The sequence below is a fragment of the Tachypleus tridentatus genome, chromosome 12 (assembly GCF_004210375.1).
Source record: "Tachypleus tridentatus isolate NWPU-2018 chromosome 12, ASM421037v1, whole genome shotgun sequence".
In the NCBI taxonomy this organism is placed as follows: Eukaryota; Metazoa; Arthropoda; class Merostomata; order Xiphosura; family Limulidae; genus Tachypleus; species Tachypleus tridentatus.
In genome coordinates this window covers 38,454,573-38,480,441 of record NC_134836.1, presented here as the reverse complement: position 1 = coordinate 38,480,441, position 25,869 = coordinate 38,454,573, and the positions used below count along the sequence as shown (strand labels likewise).

The following is a 25,869-nucleotide window of genomic DNA, read 5'->3' as shown; positions in this document are numbered from 1 at the left end:
TGTTTTTGAAGATTAAATATATAATGCTTTTTAAGTAGCATGAAAACCTTTAAGAAATGAAATATTCCTGTGTACAATGCATATTTCACTTAACCCTATTGCAATGGGTATCCTTTACTGTACATGACAAAAGATTTCAGTGTCTTATATTTAAAGTTTTACTAAGCTTATTTTATTTGTGTTATACCAATTAGTATAACATTTATCAAATAAAGTATTGGATAACGTTTTCTGAATCAATAATCATCAATTTTACTTAATATGCTGTTTATTCCTGTGAGAAAGTTAAAAACCAGCTTGGATGATTTTGTACCAACTCTTGTCACATAGTTAGAAAACCTGAAAAATTATAAGGGGAAATTGGCTACTTTTTGCATGTTGTTAGTCTATTTTCTTTGGTGCATTATTGAATTAAATAAAAATTTAGTGCATTACTACCATTGGTGTGGTGTGTGTTAAAGGGAGTGTTTAGTTTCATTGACAGTTGACAGCAAGAGAAAAGATGATTTGCTAAGTGCTTTATATCTTGTTTTCCATGGTTATTCTTTATTTATTATTATAAAAGTAAAGTATAGAATTAAGGAACTCTCTCTTTACATTAAGTTTAGATCAGGTAAAATAAATAATAATAATTTTATAAGCTACACATGCAAACAGCTTGTAGTAACTCATTGGTAATGCAATTCAGTAGTTTAATGTGAACTGCACATTTCCAGAGTGATATGCAACTTATAATGGTGCAGGTAGTAGTTGGGGGCTTATTTCAATTTGGCAGGGGTTAAGAGGTCAGTCATATTGACTAACTTTATATATAGTTAGGGTAGAGAAAATAACAGATAAAATGTAAAGTTTTACTAAAATAAACATTTGAAATGTATTTAGGAGGTTTTAGAGATTAAACAAGTGAAACTTGATATTTTTGACATGAAAAACTATTTTAATTTAAACATGAAAATCACTTTGCACATGGACTGTTCAAAACAAATACCCTATATATTGATGGACTATATATTGAAATCATTATTTTAATTTATTGAAAGTACTTCATTCAGAATTATTTTTTGTACATGAAAGACACATTAACTGAAAGATTGCCAACTATTTTGAAAATTAGAAGTATTAAATCTATAATGATATTAAATGATTACAAAGAGATCACATGGTTGGTTAAATTGCCCGAGCCAATGTTGAGAGAATTAATAAGAAATTAACTTTGTCATAAACCTAGGATGCCTGTATCATTAGAATCTTCACATTCTGAAGTAAGCAATGATGTGGAATCCACAGGAGAAACAAGTGATAGCAGCTCACATAGTGTTCCTAACACTGAAATATCTAGTCCCAAACTCCCACCAACAGAAAATCATCCACAGAAGGGTACTTCATCAGTCACACCACAGAAAGCTCCTTCACCTTGTAGCTCAGTTGAAGATAGCCAAGAACAACAGAATCTTGAAAGAGTAAAATTTTTTCATGTTCCAGTCAAACCCCAGCTGATAGAACCATCAGAGATTAAAGTCAGCGAAAGTGTGGTTCTTCAAGTTGCAGAACCTGTACTTACTCCAATAGGTACAGTTACCTTGTAGATCATTTATTTCATAAATCATTTTACTGTGTGCATGATGTTTCCCCAGTTCATTTATATTTAAAAACAACAAAATCATGTACAAACAATGAACATACAGTTAATTTTTTTTTTCTTGGCAGATATATTTCTAGACGACATTTCCAATTGATAAGACACTGTAGGCAAAGTAAAGACGTGTAGTTGGGCAATCTTCACTGTTTTTTTTTTTTTTTTTTTTTATCAGAGTAAATCCAGTTGAGTTTTCATAATGAAAACTGTGTGTGTTTATCTTATTTAGAATTCGGGTACTGTTTTCATGTTTAAACATTAACATTGTGTATTTTTATTACTAATAGATCTCGCTGATTAACTTCATAATTGGCATTAAAAATAATTTGTTTTTGTCATATTTTAAAATAGTTTATTTTGAGCATTATAAATTATTTAAATATTAATAAATGAATTGGAAAAATTTCCAAATGAAATTGATTTTACCCAGACTTGACTAGAATGATGTATGTACTAGTAGGTGGTTTTAAAAGCTATGGAAGTATTAAAATATGCAGTATAAAGGAAGGGGTTATTGTTAATGTACAAACCTTATGTACTTTGTTATTCATCTTGCTGGCAGCACTAGTATTAGAAGGACAGTCTTGCCACTAAGTTTTGTAAATTCGTTTTTTTTTTCCATCATTTGCATGGAAAGATTCAACTTGGATTTCAGCCTAATATTAACATAAAGAATATAGTATAGATTTAAAAACTGGTTGATGAAGGCAAAGTGAAAGGCAGTACTGCCATGTAGGAAGAGCAGTTTGGAATGAGAGAAAATTCTGTTATAAAATCAGCTGACATAAAAAAAAATGTATACCAACTGGCTGGTGTCTTTGAAAGTAAATGTTACATTGACTAAAGTAAATTTTTCTACTAAAATTGGAAGCTCTATTAGCTTTAACAGAATAGTGATAAAATTGGAGGTACAGGTTATTTTACTTCTTGTAGGCTTTATTAACTTAATCATGGTCATGTTTTTAGGATATTGAAGAAAAACAACAAAAAACAAACTTGCATCACAAAACTTGTACCAAAAAGTTTTAAAGTCCTCTTTTTGAAATTTAATCTTTTCCAATATAAGTGTACTTTTGAATACTAACTTTTCACCATATTATTTGTCCAATACTTGAGTGTATTACTTGTATCTTGTACAATAATGTTGTGCTGCTAGAGTAAACTAATTTATAAAAAATATATATATATGTTTGTGCATAAGTTTCATGTCCATCTTGCTGTACTATCAGTAGTGGTCAGGATTGTCTTGTTATTAGTTCATAAAGTTGGTCTGATCTTGTAATAATATATTCGTATGTTTTGCCAAATTGATAAATTCGGTAGCAATTAGTGTTTTTAAAAATTTTTACAAAATGTTAAAAACATTTTCAAGATACCAGCATATACCTCTAACAGCTTAGTAAAAATCGTGAACATAATTTGAACTAAATTAATTTCAACAGTTTAACTAATTTTGTTTAATTTAGAAATGTTACGTCGCAAAGATCAACAAATTGCAGAAGCTTTGGCAGAAAAGCAAGAACTCATTTCCCAGATTTTTCAGATTCCAAGGAAAGAATTTCAGTATGTTGCTGAGGTATGATAGAATTCTATAATTTTTTTCTTTTACAAATATAAAATCTTTTTTTTGGATTTGTTATGCAAATGTTAAATAACATGGTTGTTCTAGACTCCAAAAAGTTATACTAACCAATGAATCAGCACTCTTGTCTAAATCACTATTAATTACTTTAATGTTACTGTGAAAGTTTAATGTATTTTATGTACCTGTGATATTCACAATTGTGAATGTCTTTTTCTGAAATTTATTTAATCTGTTACTAATATGAGATTTACAATGTTTTACTGAGAATGAAACATTAAACTGAATTATTTTCTTAAATTTTGATTTTATAATGTTTTTGCTGGGGTTTATGCTACATTAATCTGGATTCAAAAATTTTATGGAGAATATGTGCAATATTTGGTGGTAGTTTATTTTGAATATGCTCTTTTGATGTATTTTGAAATCTTTAACATTTGTCTTTGTCTCTATGTAAGTGTATAAACAAAAAACAACAGTGTTTGAGTAAGTTCATAACAAATCCTCACTCGTAAAAAAAATAAAGTGAAAGAATTAAAACTCTTATCCTTTGCTACCAAATTACAAAAGTAGCATACTGTAATGGGATTCTTGCTTATATGATGCTGGAAAAGCTTTATTACGTGATGTATAACCCATAACTTTGTGAAATGTTTTATCCTCTGTGCATGTAGATTTGCAATAGTGGTCATGATTTTTCTCATTTTGCCTTTGGAAAACCTTATTTTTCTCCATTCTAAGGGTGCAGATATGATGTCATGAATAACTCACATGCAGATCTAATGTACTGGCGCCATCTATATAAATATAATAACACTGTCTGTTGTATGACCACGCAAATACTTCAGGGTGTGGATGGATTTTCACCAAAACTGGTATGGAGGTTCATTAGGTCCATGGATGGGGAATGCACAAAAATTTTCGGTTTTGTAGTTTGAGGTTTTTATGAGTGTTTTTTGTAGGTTTTTTAAACACTATTTCTCCTCTGTTGATGGATTTTCACCAAATTTGGCATGAAGGTTTGTTGGGTCCTTGAGGAGTTGCATGCAAACTTAGTTTCACTTTTTGTGTTTTACTGTGTGTATGGGCATTTTGGGTTTTTTAAAAATTATATATAAAGGAAACAACTTTTCATTTCTTAAGATAACCTTTTCATCAATTGTGAATTTAAATAACTTTTGTCCAATGTGCGGATACTTCAACTAGCAATTTTAATTTTACTTTTCTCTTTAAAAATTATAGCTCCATCATTGTTATGTAGTGCTGATTTTCTTACTTGTATACTGTTTACGCTATTTAGTGTTAGGCTATTTTTGTTATGCCTGTGTGTGTGTTTCAAAGGAAAAAGAATCATGGAACTTTAAAGAATGCAGAAAAATGAAAGTTTAAATGATTTTTTTTTTTTATGTATGTGTGAACTTCACAACATAAATGTTACAAAATGACAGTCATAAGGTAAAAGTATTTTTGTATTACAATTATTAAAGGTAGAACTATTATTTGTACATAAATTTGATATGCAAGTATGCACTTGACAACTAAGAGATGTTTACATGTCTTGGTAGCATCAAAGACTTGTGTAAATATTTTATCCAAGTGATATATTTGTTTTCATTTTTACATGCACGCACATGTGTATGTGTGTATAATATATATATATATATATATATATATATATTTTAATGTGTATTCCAGATGGCAAGTGAACTTGAGGGTCAAAAAGATTTGAAAGAACTAGTTCTAGCATCCATTTACCAAGGTAACTTTATGTTAAGCATCTGAAAAATATTAACTTGTTAGATACTAATTTTGGTACTAACTTCAAACATACCATGATTTTTGGAAGTATTTGTTTTTGAAGTAGTTTTGATAAGAAAATTATTCTGTACTTTTGTTTCTGTTGTCATTTACAGTAGCACTGGAGTCTTTAATGCTGATGTAATAATATCTCATAAAATTCAGTGTTAAAACTGTGATAAGTAATTTGTTGTTACAGGTGTAATGCATGTAACTATATTTCAGCTAATCAACTTACTTCAGTATTAAATGAAGGCCTAAGAGTGTCTGAAGATGACATGTTTAATGCCTGCAGTGGAGAAGGTGAGTACTAGCTTTGAAAAATAACTTGATAGAAGTTTGTAATGAAATAGAATCTCTTGTTAATGTCAGAATATTTCAGCATTAATAGTTAAGCAAAGAAATTTTGTGAAGATATGACTATATAGTATTTTCTTTAGTTTAAGAAATACAAGTCTTTAATTGTGAAACGGTTTTTCACATATCCTTTTCCTGTCAAAAACAGCTATTTTCATTTGAGTCGCGTGTTTTCTGATTGATCGCTATTTGATAAATGTAGCATGAGATTCTCTGTAATGAAATAAAGCAGCAAATGTACTAGATTGCTAGTATGGTTGAGCAAAAACAACAAAGGCCACTCTTACAATAAAATAACATTTGTTGAGTCTTTGAGATTATCATTTTCTTATATATTTGAAAATGTATGTTTGGGTGTTTTTGTTATTGAATTACAAAATGCTGGTATAAAACTGTTTTTGTTTCCAAAATAAAGTTGATTTATAACTTGTATTTGTTTTCATTATTACAGTTCTTTTTACATAAAACAGGCTGGCTTAAACATTTTGTACAGTTACATTGTGAACATAATTAAAAAGGAGAAAACAAATTGTATAATCCAACTTAAATGTTGTATTTACCTGTTTGCACAATCTGATAGTCCATTCAGATGAAGATCACTTATAAGGCTTGACATGGTTCTCAAACCTTATTGGTAAGGAAATATTAAATGTTCTCTTAATATTATAGCTTGTTTATTACTTATTTCATGATTTAATAATTCTGCTGCTTACAGTTGTGGGGGAAGAAAGCAATAACACTCATGCAGAAACTTCAGTTGTTGCAAGGAAGACAGGCCTGTTACTTAGTTTACCTTTGCCAAAATTAATCAATATATCTAGCACTATAAATAGACATTTGACTCAACTCTTGGTAAGTTGTATATTTTATAGAATTTATCTAATCATAAAATCATCCAATTTAACAATGGTTGTAAAAGCATAGAAAGATGGGTATTGTTTGTAGAGACGTTTTTTTAAAACATTCTTGTGTGTTTAAGAAGTTGTGGATGTATTTAACCTATAACCAGATATCTGTTTTATGACTGACTACAATGTTTTATACCTGATTAAAACAATCTTCAAATAATATTTGAAGAGAAATTTGATTTTATTTAATGTGTTACTTTTTCAACAAACAAGGGAAATGGAAATCATTCGTTATAACAACTGCTGCTATTTCAAAAGATGAATTCATCATTTTCCAAAAAGAATCTGAATTTGTTCTATTGAATTATATTTATTATTTGACTAAGTATCATTTAATAAATGAATGTTTTAACTTAAAAAACAACAGATATAATTAAATTCTCTTTAGTTTCCTTTGAAAAAATAAGCACTGTAAAAATAAATAAAAAAGACAATTTATTAATTTTTTTTGTATATAGTTGTATAGCCAGTAAAAAAAACAAAAAAAACTGTCACAAAATAGATTTTAAGGACCCAAAGTATTGATCAGGTTTGTCCAGAAGTAAAATTGAAACCACAAGCTGGTCAAAAATTGTTAATTGAGAAAGTGAACACAATAATATAAAGAACAAGAAAAGTCTTAAACAGTTACAGTTTCAAAAAAAACATTATAATTTTCTGCTTTTTGTTTCTTTTTTTGAATTTGTGTACTTGTACTTGTATATTGTAAGTCATATTTTACTTTCTAATTTTCTGATAAATCTATCTTTGTTTAACTAATATACTGAAGTTCATTTAACTCTTATATCTCTTCCTATCATATAGTCGTATGTCTCAGAGAGGGAAGAAGAAAGACTGCGAATGCATGACGAACTTCATACTTCAAGAGAGCAGCTTCATTTTCTTCATGAAAGTCATCGCCTTTGTCACAGATTGTGCCCTTCTCCTAGCAACTTGAATGACATTCAATCTCGACCAAATAGCTACATCTCTGTAGCTTCATCAGTATCTGAAGGACCAATAGACTTTGTAGATGAAAGTGAAGAAACAACAGGTTTTGTGATTATTTTGATTTTACTTAATGATATAGTTATGTAAATGTGTGTTTACGTGTACAGTGAGGGGGGGAAAGCCAGAATTAAAGAAATAAAAAATCTTGCATTTGTAAACTTCTGAAGTATACAAATACATGTTGGTTACTGTATTTTTTTTTAATTTTAACATTCTGTTAGGGTTATGATTTTTAACCCCTTCTCTTTCATAGTTATTAAGCTTTACAACTGTATTTATAAAAGTAAAGAAGAAAAATCACAACTAATGACTTAACTACATTCAGCAACACTACACAAGCTGAGAAAAACCGTTTCCTGTATATAGTTCATCTTGTTGTAATATGCAATCAGGTTTAACCTGATATTGCTTTCATTCCTATTTTAAGAATTAAAACCTGTGTGAAAGAATTGCATTATTAATGGTTAATTGTGGGCTAACCCTGCCTCTGCTTGACTTCAGCTGTTTCCAGTTAACTGTCTTTGTTTCAAAATGTAAATATAGCTGTTTTTGAGTTAGAATTGTTGTCCAGTTTTAGTCTAAGTCACTTAACTGAAAGACCTTATGTAAAATGCGGGCAATTGTACGAGGTAATTAATTTTATTTCTGTATCTTGTAAATACAGTGCTTTAAAATCAAGGTAAGATAGAAGTAGTGTTGTCTTAATCCAAATAGTAAAAAATAACTTTGATGTATTATTAGTTTTAGGTTCTACTAATATATGAATGTGTTTACTTGACAGCACCTTATTTGGGGCAACTTAAAAAGAAAAGGTTACATTTTAGTTTCAATAATCAGTTTTTTGTTTGTTTATCCATGTGAAACAAAACTTGATTTATATGGGTCATTTTCATTACAGTACAAGATCTAGTGGCTGTTTGCATAAGTTATAATCTATTGTGAATTTTTGTTAAATTCAGTCTTTCTATGGGGATTTTGGTGTTTGTTACACTTTTATGGTGTATACACCTTTTGAGAACTGTCGGTAGTATTGGTTTAACTTACGATTGAAATGTGTTTATGTAATATGTTATTCATTGTTTTTTTTCTTTTAATGTTAAAATTGTGTTTAACATAATAGGTACTTGTAGGCCTGAGTAGCTGACGTACTATACAGCTATCCCCATCCCTCACTCACACACAGATACACAAAGAGAAAAACTGGAAAAGTGAACATCACAAATTTAGTAAAAATTAAACAGCTACAGCTTTATGATTCTACAAATTGAAACAACAAAATATGATATTTGGTTTTCAGCCTTCCTAAAGACAATTTACAATGTAAAATATAATAATAAAATAATAGGAATTCTGTGTACATGAAACAATTTGTCTTTAAAATATTCCTGTTTTATTTCAAATCGTTAACCAACCAGGTCAGTGCAAAACTATAACACCCTCATGAAGAAAAACACCTCATGTAGTGTTAATTCTGATAAAATAAGTTGGATAACATTCACATTTCATAGAATGATACTTACACAGCATATGTCAGCCACTGTTTCTTATTGTATATTGATTCTTCTTTATATTATAAATCAGAATGAGTCAAGGGTTTCAAAGTATAATTTTACTTCATAGCCACAGTAACAGATGAAAACCTCAAGGAGTCTGGAGATGAGGAAAATAACTCAGAAGAAGAACATCAAGACTGTGATCTTGAAGGTGAAGACATTGGTGAAATTGGGCAAGTTGAAGATGAGGGATACAAAGAAACTGAACACCTTTTGTATGAAAAGAAAGGAAAACAAGAATATCTTGGGACTGAAGGAAAAGCCAAACTGGAATTTTCTGTTAAAAATTATACAGAAAAAGATGTAGAACATGTTGAACCCTTTGAAGAATTTGTGCATCCTGAGGAGAAACTAGCAGAAATCTCTGAGAAAGGATTCTTAAAATTGAATAAAGATAAAATACAGCCCAGAGAAGAATTGAGTGAAGATTGTGATAAACAAGCTTTGTATGGTGAAGAATGTAATACGGAATACGAGTCGGAGATTGGTAGTAAAGCAGTAACTGAGGAAGATTTGAGCAGTGTAAAAGAAATGGAACCATACAATTTGGAGGAAGAGGAAGATAACAAAGAACAAAGATTGTGTGATGAAGAAACCAAATCTGAGACTGTAGAACACCTGCAAATATTAAATTCTGAAAAGGGTAATGAAGTGAAAAGAGACAACTCCAATATTCAAGAAGATATGGGAGAGCTCACAGAGGATGAGGAAGATGGAGACAAGATGCAGCAATATCTGGAGGAACAAGACAATGAAACTAATGGGTTTAGTACCCCCTACAGAACAGTTTGTTGATGCCCTGTCTGGAGATGAAGAAATTGAAAGTAGCAATCCTGAGCATCAAATTACAGATGTAGATCAGGAAGATAACATAATAAACCAAGAAAATCAGAACAAAGCAGGTGATAATAAATGCTATGATAAGGAAGGAAATTTGACACAAACAGGCTTGATATCTTGTACCACAGAAAACAGGTCCTTTGATAACCATGTTACTGCCAAATCAAATGCCAACTGTGGTTTGGATGAAATGGCAAAAGACTGAGTGAAATCCATTTATGTATTAATAAGAGAACAGTATATGGTGGAAAGGGATTAGTGTGTCTTCTGTGGATTTCAGTGGGAAAGGGGAGTTATAAACGCTATGTAAATGGTCTTTTTTTATGATTCTGAATATTGCCTTCTAAATGCCAAATTAACCTGTGTTTTAAATTTGATAGTACATCCAATGTTGTTCTTTTGTTACTTTGTATAGCAAACATTTTTTAATACAGGAAAAAAATACAAATTCATTATTAATGAGATTTTGAGACTTTGACGTTGAAGCTATGATGCATTTGGTCAGATACGGAAGTGCATCTGAGAGGTTGTCATACAGAAGAAACGTGTCGAGACTGGTTTCTTCCCGACTGTTTGAGACCAATGATAATATATATATTGTATGTTTTTGTGGTAGCATGCTCCGAGAAATAATGTACTGTACATATTAAATTTACTATTTTGATCAGTGAAACGTGTCCAAGAGGCCATTTCAAAGTAAAGCCTACCCATTGATGTATATTAAGATGTTCGTTGATAACTAGCAGTTCGCGGAAGAAGAGTCGATGCTTTTATGTATATATATATATATATATATATATAAATATATATTAATACAAAAATTTTTTGAAAACGAAATCATTATGCACTTAATTTAAAATGTTTCAATAAATGTAAAATTCATTTTGTTAATAACTTGGTTTGGTTTTTGTTTCCTTTTTTAAACCCGAAGCTTTCTCTAAGGTATTATGTTCATAAATAAACAAGAGAAAATTCTCAATAGCCATGGCATCTTAAATTCTTTTAGGCAGGATTAGAGTAAACTAATCTTCGAGATCTTGAATGTGGTTAAATACAACAATCGAAAGAGTTTGATCTGCGAGCCCAAAACTGCAATTAGATCTCGAATCGGTCAGGAGATGAAGGAACTATGAGCTAAGTTGTTTTTTTTTTTTTTTTCTTTTTAAGTACAAACAACATCTCAGAAGCGTTCTATGAGCCGCACATCCTAGATTAATAATAAAAGAAGAAAAATACATGTCTTATCGTGACACACTGTCAGTGACTCAAACTGCCACTTAACATATGGGTTACATACAACACGCCACGTGTGTAGAAGTAAATAAATTAATCTTGGTTCTCGAATCAACAATGGTTCGTGAACAAAGTGTAAGTGTAGGAAACATTAAGTTTTATGTCGTGTTCACTTTTGAACAACTGACCAAAACTAAATTTTAAAGCCTTACCTTACCAAATTCATATTAGTGCAATTAAAAATGGAATAACTCCAATGAAATCGACAGTATCAGGAAATTAAAAAAAAATTATTGTATGAAGAATCCATGTTTGACTACCTTTTTACCTTGATGTATTGATTCGTTCGTTATACACTAGCGTTATATATTTTTCATACAATAATTATATTCTAGTGCATCACCATTTCTTTATATTTGTAGTAGACAAGCATATTCATACAGTGGAAAATAATTAAAACCTTTTATTAATTATTCTGTTTTTAAATTCTAAAGTTACACTTATTTAAACCTTCGAATTTCCAAAGGGATCTGAACGTCGTCGCCTTTCGAAACACTGTTTGTTAATTTATTTTTGTCTCTTTCTTCATATCGTTGCAAGACTTTATTTTTATCCCTTAATTAAGGACTAACAACACATAGAAAAATACGATCAATATTGCAATTAATCCTTAATTACCGCTTGGGCAGCCTGTATATTTTACATAGAAAAACAATGTAATTACTACAAACTTAACATTGATGTAGTATGTGAATTCCAACAACAAAGAACAGTATAATAAACGGATTATTTGAAGGCTAGAGATTGTTTAAACTGTTATTTTAAAGCATAATTAGGGATATCGTCAATGTTGCCAACTTCAGGGATGGAGTGCCAGATTTTAGTGTTATAAAGACTTAAAGAACTCGTTCATGGAAAACTTTCACCAGAGAATATTACACTACTTCAGTTATTGATGACTAGTTCAATATTATTGATACTTTTTCTTGGTTTTTTGATTAGTGAAAAGTTTGGGGACCTACAACGCTCAAACCTGGGGCTTGAATTGCGCGTGAAGGACAAAGCACATGACTAATCCCTAATGTAACTGTACACTAAACCAATTGTTCTTGGTGTTTTCGAAAACAAAATACTCGATTGTCGATGGTTACCGGTCAGCTGAATACTGTTTCAAGTAGTTCTGTATTACTGGTAGTTACTTGGCATAAGTTTGTAACACATTCGAAGAGATAGTGTTGAATATTTTAATTGTCCTTGTGTGTTTCCTTATTAGTCCCTAATTTTTTTTTTGATATGACATACTAACGCTAGTTAGAAGTTTTTTTTATTTTAAAGCGCTTGTGTAGGATGAAATATTGTGAAAGAGCTAGAGGTATCGTAGAGGATATCGCTTTCTTTTCTTTTTGTTTCCGCTGGGGTACCGTTCAACGGTTGAGCAGCACATGTTTGATTATGGCACGTATAAGAATCTAAAACGTTACTTCATGTTCATATCTTGATCGGTTTGACAGGAGTTGAAGTTTGATGCATGTTCTGAAGAGCTAAAAGCTGTTTAATAAATACCCCAAGCGTATTCCTATGAACTGAAACATCAATTTCCCTTTATTTTTAAAGCGGTTGAATTATTAGATGGTTGACAAACACTCGGTAACGACGTGGAAGTATTGGAAGCAACGTCATTCATCATGAATATTAAAAGAGTATAGTGAAAACTTCATGCATAGATATGTGCTTTTAATTTTATTTCTCAGTATGAAAATACTAACTTTATGAACACCATAACGTTATGTCTCATAAGATTCCAAGATATGTATGTATTAACAAACGCAAAGAGACAATCCCTGCAGGTGTATTATTGGATATTTTTTAAATTTAATTATTACTGGTTTGGTTGGTTTCTTTTTACTTGTGGCATTTTGATAATGTCTGCTGTTATCACATGTTTGAAACTCAGACCAGCGTGTAGGTAAACGGCTGGTAGCACTCACCGCTGTCCTGGACTACGCTTATATCGATAGATGTTGTGATTGACTGTCATATAATAACGCTTTTAAGGTTGAAAGGGCAAACATCTTTTGATATATTGGTTCATTATATATTTAGATGTTGACCCGTGTTTTCATGTCTTTTAATTTTAAACAAACTGAAATTGTATATATACAGTAAAATATATCAATTTTGTAAACTTGTTTATTGATTTCTCCTGCCACCACTGTTGGTTCAGTCTACAGACTCGCTACGTTACAATACGGGTTTCGATACTTGCGATGGACAGAGCATTGATAACTTATCGTGTAGCTTTGCCCTTAACAATAACTGAACCGAAGCTGTTTAACTTCATTTAGCATGTATTCACTGTTTTCAAATTTTTAGAGTGAAATTATTATCTCTCTATTAACACGGGAACTAATTTTTCACAATATTTTTATTCTGTAACTGTGTCAAAAATTATGGGATTTGGTTAAACTAGTGGAGTGATGTAGAACATTATTCGTTATTATTTTGCCAAATATCGTCCGTGTTCGTTAATAACGACAGATACGGACACACTTTCGTATTTTTTAAGAGCCGAAAATAATCAACTCAGTGTGTCCGAGATATGCATCCTTCTGAGTGCCCCTCTAGTTTTAATTCAGCATGTTACCCTGCTACTACTGGTGTACTCACGTCTGGTTTTATGTTTCTATAATTACTACCCATCAGTTTGCCTTAAGATTCAACTTACTTGACTCGTAATGTTTTGTTTTTTAAATATATTTGTTGAACTGGACGATTTTCACTGAATCCTCAATTATCAATATACTGTAATTCATTAGTTATTTTTTAAACTAAAATTACCACGCATTCAAAATGTCTTCTACATCAAACATTGTATTAATAAACCTAGGATAACCATCAAATTATACTGTATGTTAATTTAACATGTTTGTTGAATTTTGCTCAAATCTACCAGAGAGCAGTATCTGCTAAACTAGTGTAGAAGTGATATACAAGACGGTAGAGCCCCACCACCCACAGTCAACTATTGGGCTGCTATTTAACTAACGAAAAGTGTGATTACTATTAACATTAAAAAACCTTCAAGGCTGAAAGGCGAGGATTTTCTACGAAGGGATTCGAACCCGTGATTCACAGACTGCGAATCGAGCGCCCTGACCACTAGGTCTTTCAACGTAATACGTAAGTGTAGGTCTAACAAAGGTCATATGACACAGGTGGAAGAGAATCAAACTGGAAATAGCAATGTTTTTGTCTTTTAGTTTATTTAATTGAGAGTGCAGTGATTTCAGCTCTTAAGACAGCTTCAAATGGAACCAAGGATTATATAACACATCTAATTTATAAACAATCTATAGTACTTTTTTTTTTCTCACTCCTTCAGTAATCTTATTTGCAACTGTCAGCTTGGGATTATGGATTTACCTTAAGACATGTCAGCAGATGTAAGCTTACAATAAACGAAGGAAAATAAAAGTTTATGTGAAATTGCGGTAACCCCAAATCACCAATATTAAGATTTAAAATACAGTTATTAATAATATACAAATGACTATTAGCTTGTAACAACAACAAATTATTCATACGTCTATTTGTAATTTGCTTACGTGAATATATATAAACATGTCATTGCATAAAGACTCGGAGTTGGTAGAATTTTGGCTTTAATGAATTGCTTCTGGTTTCTAGAATAATAAGACGTTTTGGCTTCTATATTGTATTTTTATTTTCTTTGTTTTTACTATAGACCTCGGCGTAGAACTCGGAACATGTTCGTTCTCCAGAAATCGGCAGCAGTTCATTGGAGCTAAAATAAGCCAGTATGACGTACCGGTAATTCATTTTATCAAAGTCATTTACTCTCGTTTTATCATAACGATTTTTACTAGTATCGTTGGGTATACATTTTAAAACGAACTGATTAAAGTATTTAAGACTGTAAAGGGAACTGATAGTGTTAATACGTTACCTTTTTCATACTTAGCGGCGAGAATAGTAGGACTAGAGGACACAAATCTAAATTTTGACAAGGTATGAGTCAATATTAGTTGAGACAGTTTTATGAAGATTTATTTATTTATATTTTAGTTTAGTTTAAAGGATAGGACAGCCGAGATGGATCAATACTTTCATTGTTATCTCTAAACACTGTTATATTATTGTAAAAAAAATAACAAAAACTTTGCTTCACGCCCTAGTTCTTCCTGTTTTGGGACGGCAAAGAAAACTTAGGTATTATTTTTATTTCATTTTTAACACCAAAAATATTTTCAAATTAAACGGACTTTTTCATTAGCGGGGGACCTAAATCTTAATACTAATGTGTGCTTTCAAATGTTGAAATTTCGGCCCGTATTAGTTAGTAGTGTTGATCTGTATAAAATATATGGGGGATGAACACCGTTACATTATGTTAAAGTACTTTCGCCACTACTTGTATCAGAGTAATGTGCATGTGGCTCAGCGGTATGTCTGCGGACTTACAACGCTAAAAACCGGCTTTCGATACCCGTGATGGGCAGAGCACAGATAGCCTTGTGTAGCTTTGTGCTTAATTGGAAAACAACAACACCGGGCAATCTGCTCAGCTCAGCGAGGGGAATCGAACCCCTGATTTTAGCGTTGTAAATCCATAGATATACCGCTGTACTAGCGGGGTGCGTATCAGAATAAAACATACAATGATACAGGTTCAGAAGTAATACACGTACACACATATATATGTATTTTAATACAATAATTTTGATTTATTTAAAATTACGTCAAGTACGGTGAAAACATTGTGAATGAACAAAATACGAGTTAAATGCAAACCAACGCATAAAACTTTCCAAACTGTTTAGAAAAGAAACCGAATCTAATTGTACATCAAAAAATACTAAAATAGGCTCAGTCCAGTTTAATAACTCATCTGAACTTGTATTACATGTAGCTTTCCTCTATCAAGTCACGTTTTTGACTTCCTTCCATTTTACATGTATTTCGTAATAAACTTGGATGTTTTTTCTTAAGACTCTCAATAGTTTAACAAAAGCGATGGTCTATGCATCTTAATCGTAGAAATTGCTGGAGACAAGATATTTCTTATCTGTCCTGAAATGACTCGAATATATATATATTACATTAGTGATACGTATCGCGTGTAAAATTCCCAGAAGTGAACTATGCATTTATTAATAGCTCAATATCTCGCTTTTCGTTTATCTGTTTTCATTGTAAATTTTGCACATTCATTCAATTAAATACAAGTTAATGAACTTCTATTACTAGGAACAATATTTGATAGTGTTTTAAATCCAGTATTTTACACTTTCAAGAAGTCAGATTCACAAGGGTTTTAGATAGTGAATTTTCTTCTGTAGATTAAAATACAATAAAAAAGTAATATAGTGATGACGTTTACAAACTGCCAAAAGTTGTTTTGTACCATAAATTAATCAAACTTTTTCATTGGAATTATAGATTTCCAACTATTTCCTGTTTACTTACTTACTCCAATTTTTTTTACAGTGATCTTCGAATCAAATCGCAAGTTTAAAAATGGATTTAATTTCTATGTTCTTTATATCAAATATTACTAAAAGGCTTCACTGTAAATATTACATAACTTTCAAAATATGACTTGTTCTATTAATATTAACAATACACAAAACCTGATCTGTAACACAGCAATAACTTGCATACTTTACCATAAAAATGCAGCAAATTGAATACTTCAATAATGAGGAATTGAACAAATAAAAACCAAGGTGGTTGGTTGAATACAATTTTAAAGTTGTTCAAGTATTTTTGAAAACATAATAGAAAGTATTTTCAAGTTATTACAAAATTCACATTTTCAGTTAAATTTCAAAATTGAATATTGTTACACAATTATGCAAAACACTAAACTTTCAATGTAATGTTACCACTATCACCAATTGAAGCCAATAACGTGTTTAAATGTGAATTTGCCAGAGTTTATAATTTGAACAGTACATATACTTTGTGTTGTTGTAATGAATACACAAACAATCGAAACAACGAAACTTAAAAGTATTTTCTAAGCATAAAACTACACTTCGAAATATTCCACAAAACGAGACAGGAAGGTTCATTTATACTGATGTTGATAAGACAGACTAAAATAGCGTTTCTCAACCCTATTAGTAACACGGCCCACCTAAATTTCAAGAAATATCCCGATGCCCACCGCAAGATATTATAGTTTTGTTTTTTAATTTCGTGCAAAGCTATTCAAGGGCCATCTGCGCTAGCCGTCCCTAATTTAGCAGTGTAAGACTAGAGGGAAGGTAACTAGTCATCACCACCCACCGCCAACTCTTGAGCTACTCTTTTACCAAAGAATAGTGGGATTGACCGTCATATTATAACGCCCCCACGGCTGAAAGGGCGAGCATGTTTGATGCCACCGGGATTCGAACCCGCGACCCTCGGATTACGAGTCGAACGCCTTAACCCCATCTGGCCTTGCTGGGCCAGAGATTATAGAAGAATGACATATTTAGTAATGCTGTTTCATGATTGTCATGCTGGGTTGACGTCCGTAACATTAATTTATTCTTAGCATTTTTCAAGGAATTATATAGTTTGCATTATATTTTTGCTGCTTTTCAAATTCTTCGGTATATCATCATCCAATCTCAATCATTTTGGGATCCAGCTTCAAATTACTTTGCAGCCCACCAGTAGGCAGCGACCCACCGGTTGAGAAACGCTGACCTAAAAAACACAGACCTTTGTTATGGGTTTATACAGGAGTTATTCTTTAACAGAATACACATGGAACCACTAAATCTTATTAAAATCTACGGGAAATGCAAACTGTAAATCTATACAATACAAATCATCTGACTAGTTTCATAGATCGATTTAAAATAATATACTTATATATGTACAACAGGTTTCATACCACACATCAGTCAAAAACGTTTTTCGAAAGTATTCTATAAGACAAATTTAAATAAATAAGGATATTCCATAAGATACTTGAATATCTAACCATAATAATGATTCAGTATCATAAATGTCTTATTTTTTTCATAACTTCAAATGTTTGATTACATTTTTTTATTGTACTTTAAGTTTCCAATGGTAATATTTTAAATTCGAAATATAAAACATTTAGTCTTGTCATGAAACTGTATTTAAGATTGTTAAAGTGGCGGGGTATTTTGTAGTAATTATCTAATTCCACAGGATTCAATGTGCTTAATTTATGTGCATAGACTTGTAGTTATTCTTTATTTATGTGCTGTAAATAATGCTTTAATAATTTTAATACGATGTCAGAAAATCCCAAACTCGTGTAGAGTCTATCAATAAGTAAATAGATACACACACTAGAAATAAACAGCAAATAAACAAATGTAAAACAATATCGCTCATACTGGTAAATAAATGAGTCCTAATTATCATATTTTATAAGAAAGAGCGACATATTAAATTAACCATATTCTTGGCTGGGTTAAGTTTTTGTTCTGATCTTCGTAGTAGGTTGTTTTGATCCCGAGTTGATAATAATCAGAAGTTAGTCGATCTGCCCTGAGATCTGGACTCGTGGCACTGCGTATTGTTCTTGGCAAAATACTGGGTCGAATGCATCCTTAGAAGCCAGTTTGTTTGGTTGGATATTGTCGGGAATGACCAAGGATTGATCACTTATGATCGAGAAGACTCATATTCGATGTCTGGCGTGTGGTAATTCTCTGACCTTGGAATGAGTGAGATGCTCATCTTGCATGAAAATACTGCCTTCTTGGTAAACTGATCATTGACGTCGACAGGTAGGATACCTTGCTAGAGAATTATAACGAATACTACAACATATCATCGTCTAACTTTCTAAATGAACTTACACCGTTACAAAAATACTATTGTAAGTTTTCACGGCTTTTAAACGATTCAAAGAAATTTCATGAAAATATATAGTAATCAAACCTAGTGCATCTATTATCTGAGAATTGTGGGAATGCGGGTTCATAGGCAGAACTTAGAGTGTCCCAGTAGACAGGAAGGTTTGATAGTATCTGGTGTCCCCTACTGTCGACATACGATGTTGTAAGAGTGAGGAAAGTAGTACTTTGTCATTGTTGTCCATGCTTTGAAGACAACTCTTTATGGTTAAGGGACACGCTTGAGCCTGTTCTACAATAGTGGCAGCCGTCTAAGATTGGTCGTTTGCCACATTTTTCAATAGAGCAAGAAGAGTCCAACCATTTGGTTTGTTTGGGGCGCTCGAATCATGCAGGCACTATTGTTTCCTATAGTGATTATAGCTGCATTGTCACCCTATTCACTGTGGACAACAGTATGGTAAGTGAACTGGGTATTTCTCGCTAACTTTGAAAGCCCGCTTATCGTCCAACTAATCAATATCGTGAAAATAACGATTATTTTGCGGGATACTTTATTTTGTTTGGGGCATAAATGTTTTATATTATTGTGGTCCGTACCAAGTTATACATGTGCTTTACACATCGGGTGTATATACATATGACGTCCTGGAGACGGTTCTTTGTATTCTCTAGGATGTCTAGTTATTTATTAATAGGTGAATATGTAAGTTTGCTTTAAAAAGATAGACTTATTGTACATTTAAATTTAAAGCAATATTTTCTCGTGTAAACTATATATAAATTTATTTCAGTAAATATTCATATTATCTACTGGAAAACAGATAGTCACAAATCTCAATAAACACACTAATTAAAAGCACTATTTACAATTCTAAAGCAATACGAAAAGTAATACGATTCGGCCAAGAAACTCTCTGTACAAATCTGTGCAAATACTCGGATTTTTTAAAATTTATCCTGTGAAAAACAAGAAAAAGCACGGCCACAAGTCTCTACATCAACACTTGAGTGGACAAGAAAAAGCACGGTCACAAGTCTCTACATCAACACTTGAGTGGACAAGAAAAAGCACGGTCACAAGTCTCAACATCAACACTTGAGTGGACAAGAAAAAGCACGGTCACAAGTCTCTACATCAACACTTGAGTGGACAAGAAAAAGCACGGTCACAAGTCTCTACATCAACACTTGAGTGGACAAGAAAAGCACGGTCACAAGTCTCTACATCAACACTTGAGTGGACAAGAAAAGCACGGTCACAAGTCTCTACATCAACACTTGAGTGGACAAGAAAAGCACGGTCACAAGTCTCTACATCAACACTTGAGTGGACAAGAAAAAGCACGGTCACAAGTCTCTACATCAACACTTGAGTGGACAAGAAAAAGCACGGTCACAAGTCTCTACATCAACACTTGAGTGGACAAGAAAAAGCACGGTCACAAGTCTCTACATCAACACTTGAGTGGACAAGAAAAAGCACGGTCACAAATCTCTACATCAACACTTGAGTGGACAAGAAAAAGCACGGTCACAAGTCTCTACATCAACACTTGAGTGGACAAGAAAAAGCACGGTCACAAGTCTCAACATCAACACTTGAGTGGACAAGAAAAAGCACGGTCACAAGTCTCTACATCAACACTTGAGTGGACAAGAAAAGCACGGTCACAAGTCTCTACATCAACACTTGAGTGGACAAGAAAAGCACGGTCACAAGTCTCTACATCAACACTTGAGTGGACAAGAAAAGCACGGTCACAAGTCTCTACATCAACACTTGAGTGGACAAGAAAAGCACGGTCACAAGTCTCTACATCAACACTTGAGTGGACAAGAAAAGCACGGTCACAAGTCTCTACATCAACACTTGAGTGGACAAGAAAAAGCACGGTCACAAGTCTCTACATCAACACTTGAGTGGACAAGAAAAAGCACGGTCACAAGTCTCTACATCAACACTTGAGTGGACAAGAAAAAGCACGGTCACAAGTCTCTACATCAACACTTGAGTGGACAAGAAAAGCACGGTCACAAGTCTCTACATCAACACTTGAGTGGACAAGAAAAGCACGGTCACAAGTCTCTACATCAACACTTGAGTGGACAAGAAAAGCACGGTCACAAGTCTCTACATCAACACTTGAGTGGACAAGAAAAGCACGGTCACAAGTCTCTACATCAACACTTGAGTGGACAAGAAAAGCACGGTCACAAGTCTCTACATCAACACTTGAGTGGACAAGAAAAAGCACGGTCACAAGTCTCTACATCAACACTTGAGTGGACAAGAAAAAGCACGGTCACAAGTCTCTACATCAACACTTGAGTGGACAAGAAAAAGCACGGTCACAAGTCTCTACATCAACACTTGAGTGGACAAGAAAAAGCACGGTCACAAGTCTCTACATCAACACTTGAGTGGACAAGAAAAGCACGGTCACAAGTCTCTACATCAACACTTGAGTGGACAAGAAAAGCACGGTCACAAGTCTCTACATCAACACTTGAGTGGACAAGAAAAAGCACGGTCACAAGTCTCTACATCAACACTTGAGTGGACAAGAAAAAGCACGGTCACAAATCTCTACATCAACACTTGAGTGGACAAGAAAAAGCACGGTCACAAGTCTCTACATCAACACTTGAGTGGACAAGAAAAGCACGGTCACAAGTCTCTACATCAACACTTGAGTGGACAAGAAAAGCACGGTCACAAGTCTCTACATCAACACTTGAGTGGACAAGAAAAGCACGGTCACAAGTCTCTACATCAACACTTGAGTGGACAAGAAAAGCACGGTCACAAGTCTCTACATCAACACTTGAGTGGACAAGAAAAGCACGGTCACAAGTCTCTACATCAACACTTGAGTGGACAAGAAAAAGCACGGTCACAAGTCTCTACATCAACACTTGAGTGGACAAGAAAAAGCACGGTCACAAGTCTCTACATCAACACTTGAGTGGACAAGAAAAAGCACGGTCACAAGTCTCTACATCAACACTTGAGTGGACAAGAAAAAGCACGGTCACAAGTCTCTACATCAACACTTGAGTGGCGGAGATAAGTTCTATTATAACTTTAGACAAAACTCTTGAGGATACAACGTGTGACTCGAAATACGCTAAAACTATGGCATTATATTAAATTAACAAACAACAGTTATAAACGTAATAAAGTGGCTTATTTTAAGAAGAACAAATCACTTATCCAATTGACCATTGTTTCCCGCAAAATAAACCACTTCATTTACCTTATAATAGTTTTTATTTATTTGTCAAGCTATGATTATATTAGCATAAAGTGTTTCCATGCACAAGATACAGAACATTAATAAAACAATGCTATACCCAGTAGAAGATATCAATGGCTTATTATATAATTTTCTTGGTTGATAAAACAATATGTTTTAATCCAACTTTCTCGAACAAATGATAAAAACAAGAACCAACTTCTCGATCAATTCCATACGTGTTTAGTACAAAATGGCTCAGTGTTGGGGTATTTCTAATTTACCAGTATGTTGATTTTCTATAGAGAGAAGTTCCGATTAAGTAAAGTAGGTTTTTTCTGACTAGTTTTCAAATAAAATACAAAGAATACGACGAATGGTTAATTTCTTAAGCGTTTCGTGGTTGAGACACTTGGTTATCAGCTTTACCAACATTGTACCAGGATCTATGTATGGTCAGTAGTTCAGGATGTGATTCATAGCTTTGGTGACAGAAGAAAACGTGGTACTAATCATATCAACAGAAGAAAACACGGAGAACTCTACAAAATTGGCAGTATAGAATTACTCCAAAAGTAACCTGTAAAAGATACAATCATAGTATATTTAGATTTAATTGTACATTAAACAACTCCTTTTGTTACTTTGGAATATTTCAGTTTAAATAATATTCAAATTAAAGTTTAATTTATTCTGGAACATGAATAACTATTGAAAACATCAGTTTTATTCCAATCTCAAAGTACTTAGATTTATTAGCCTGCATTCAAATAGACACAGAGAAAATTACAAGTAATGCACAAATTAATGTTACATCTACACTTTCTTTTTATGTTCTAAAATATTACTATTTTAAGCGTCCCTGCATGGCCAGGTGGGTTAAGACACTCGACTCCTAATCAGAGGGCTACGAATTTGAATCCCCCTCGTACCACATATGCTCGCTCTTTCAACCGTGGGGTCGTTATAATGTTACGGTTAATCCCACTGTTCGTTGGTAAAAAAGTAGCCCAAGAGTTGGCGGTGGGTGGTGTTGGCTAGCTGCATTCTCTGCTAAATGAGAGACGGCTAGCGCAGATAGCTCTCGTGTAGTTTTGTGCGAAATTAAAAACAAACCAAAACAAAACTTCGCGTGTTTTCTGTTTTCTTAAACACCATTATTTATTAAGAGAAGCACAATCTTGACGTGGATAGAAGTTTGTGAGTTGAATGAATTTTATTTACTTAAATTTTCTCTGACGTTCTTTACCGGTTTCATTCTTACAAAATGAGCGATTTTTTTGTTTCCCCAAAACGTCTAAGATCGCTGTAGCTCATATAATGTTTGTTTTGTACTATTTTTTTTTTTTACCATTTCTACTCTTTGATATTTTTGCCCCTGAACTACCAAATACTTCAAACACTGCATTACAAACATTTTGCGTGTTTGTAATAATACGCAATGTATTACTTTTGGTAGGCGGTAGCATTTCTTCGCTGAAACAATAAAGCGTTGAGCACTTTATTTTAAAACGATTTTGGACTTTCACTGTGTAGTCACGGACCATGTTGCGACGTGTGGTAACTTTCCATCTGATGACTGGTTTAACAACAGTCCTGCAACGTAATTTCTGTTTCAAAGGTCTCTGCCATAAGGCTGTAATATTCAAAAACACATTACTTTTCCTTGCAGGCTTTCCATAATCTATTATGTGTACGACGAAGGTGTTTTCCAAGCTTTCGTTTAAACAGTTCAACTGTACTTAAATTCACAGTCGTTGCGTACGGCAACGTGGGGGGTACGTGTATATATAGAATAGTACGTATACCTCTTTCATTCTACAGCTGTCTATAGTATGGACGAGAGGTGACCGGAAGTCTTATTTTGGTTAACCCATACCTTGTTGGCCTCGTTTCCAGACGGAGATACTAACTAATTATGGTGATTACTATTGCTTGGAGTTTTACCACTAACTCTTACGTTTGTAGATTCTCTGTTGTTTTAAGACCGAACTTTGGTAACTATGGTTGGTGCCTGACTTGTTGCAATTTCTTTCTCGATGGCCTCAAATTGATTCCTATTATTTTGTTTTCCAATGCTATTAAGCCCAAACACCTCTATGATATGTTTGTTTGCAACTATACAAAATGTAAAGCTACACAAAGGGTTATCTCTGATTTACTACCACGGGTATAGAAATCTGGTTTCTGACGTTATAAGCCCGCAGAAATTCTTCTGTGTCCCTGGGGGAACTTTATAATTCAGAGTATAGACATATTTTTCGTTAAAAAGGGCTGCTATACGTTAGATTTTCTGTGGCATCACATTACCTATAAGTAGGCTTACCACAATTTCCAAGTCTCAAACCGGGATAGTTTCCAATTTTTCCAATAGGTACCGGCACTGCTATAATAAAAAAGTTCTTTCATAACCAAACTTCCCTTAAGGTTTAATGCTTCCACACACGCACATAAAATGGAATACTGGTAGTTTACATCTCTAACATTTATTTAAATTCAGCAAGACAGAGAACATCAGAATTTCATTAATTTTTCACTGAACACTTTTTTCGTGACCATTCATATTTTTCACTTGAATGAACTTTCTTCAAAAAATCTTTAATAGTTTTTATTTTTTGAGAGAGCTCACTGCAATTCAAGTCAATGTTGAGTTTACAATGCAAGAGTCCTTTAACTGTTGATTCATTCATTAGACCTCTTTCTTGAGACCAAATGCTATTTTTCACTGAAATACTTTTCAACAGGGGCAGAAGTGCCTGGTAAATAAAAAATGTCCTTCATAACTTGCCTGAGATTAGGTACAACAATACTTTGATCTTTGAAGTGGTTGAAAAGTTCTACCCATTTTTCTTCACAACCTGTTTCGTTTGCTTTCCACTCGTCACATTTTGATGACCAGAAGGATTTAGCAAGAACAACTTCATCAAACAGACCATCAACATTGATTGCAGCATTTCCAAGCGTTTCATTAATTTGTTTAGCAACTACTTCAATGTCAGGCCACACGAAAACACATTTTTTATCCAAACAAAGTATTCTCCACCACCAAAACTGTTTTCCCACAGCTCAATATAAGACAGGCAGCAATAGTAAAAACTGGTAAATTCCTTAATAACCAAGTTATTCCTTTGGCACATGGAGTATTATTTTTTTCACCAAGAGGAATAAAGTTATTATCTCGTCATTCTTTCAGGTTGGATTTCAAATTAAGTTACTTTTGTTTTCTCCATGGCAAAAATCACTTTTTGAACAAACCTAGTTGTCCATGAACAAACCATAGATACATTTCTCCACATTTACTTTAAAAAAAAATCTTTTTATCAACAATGGGCACCGTTCTTGTAAACAAAAATATGACTTCAGTCTTTCATAAATCTGGATAATTCTCTCAACAGCTTGTAACAAAGACAGAAATCGCGTTTTTCCATATTGGAGAATTTTCTTGTACTCAATGTCTACAAACTCACAGAATTCTTTTAGGTAAATATAGCGTAAATGTAGAAATACTTGTAAATTTTGACAATAAGAAGGTCATTAACTGCAGTTTGGAGACAGTTATCTACAATATGAGCACCACAACAAACACCTACAATATTTCTGTCAAGTTCCTTCTTCAATCGACTATATACATTGTTTTTTTCTTTCTTTTTACACTTTCAAAATTTGTATTGCAGTTGTCACCACAATGAGCAACATTTTTTTTGATAAATCATGTTTCTTTTAAGTGGACACCAAGCAATTTGTCAAAATTTCTGATGTCACTCCAGGAACCGACTGAAAGTCTAAAAGTTTTACTTTCACTCCTTCCTCTGACAAAAAAAAAAAATCGCACCATGATAGGTATAATTTTAGCATCTTTTCGGTTTGAAGCATCTGCTATA

General features: G+C 32.8%; 2 protein-coding genes across 6 annotated transcripts in view; one reads left to right on the top strand and one right to left on the bottom strand.

The window, feature by feature from the left end:
* The window catches only part of LOC143233070 (rho guanine nucleotide exchange factor 11-like), a 115,135-nt gene extending 104,581 nt beyond the window's left edge, over window positions 1-10,554 (top strand). For all 3 annotated transcript variants that reach the window (XM_076468951.1, XM_076468952.1, XM_076468953.1), the window contains 7 exons: window positions 1,229-1,569; window positions 3,103-3,212; window positions 4,914-4,977; window positions 5,241-5,318; window positions 6,088-6,224; window positions 7,085-7,313; window positions 8,891-10,554. In XM_076468951.1, coding sequence (XP_076325066.1) covers window positions 1,229-1,569; window positions 3,103-3,212; window positions 4,914-4,977; window positions 5,241-5,318; window positions 6,088-6,224; window positions 7,085-7,313; window positions 8,891-9,618 — 1,687 coding nt within the window. In that variant the 3' untranslated portion in view covers window positions 9,619-10,554. The remainder of the gene's footprint in view (window positions 1-1,228; window positions 1,570-3,102; window positions 3,213-4,913; window positions 4,978-5,240; window positions 5,319-6,087; window positions 6,225-7,084; window positions 7,314-8,890) is intronic.
* A 5,060-nt stretch (window positions 10,555-15,614) lies between these two features.
* The window catches only part of LOC143233063 (uncharacterized), a 126,289-nt gene continuing 116,034 nt past the window's right edge, over window positions 15,615-25,869 (bottom strand). The window contains exons 6-7 of one of the 3 annotated variants that reach the window (XR_013017945.1): window positions 22,107-22,568; window positions 15,615-18,693 (exon numbers count right to left, since the gene is read on the bottom strand). Coding sequence is in view for 2 of the 3 variants with exons in the window: in XM_076468941.1 (XP_076325056.1) it covers window positions 22,553-22,568 (16 nt within the window). In the remaining variant the exon portion in view is untranslated. Of the gene's footprint in view, window positions 18,694-21,333; window positions 22,569-25,869 lie in introns of those variants that run through there. The other 2 variants (XM_076468941.1, XM_076468942.1) reach the window with 2 other exon arrangements.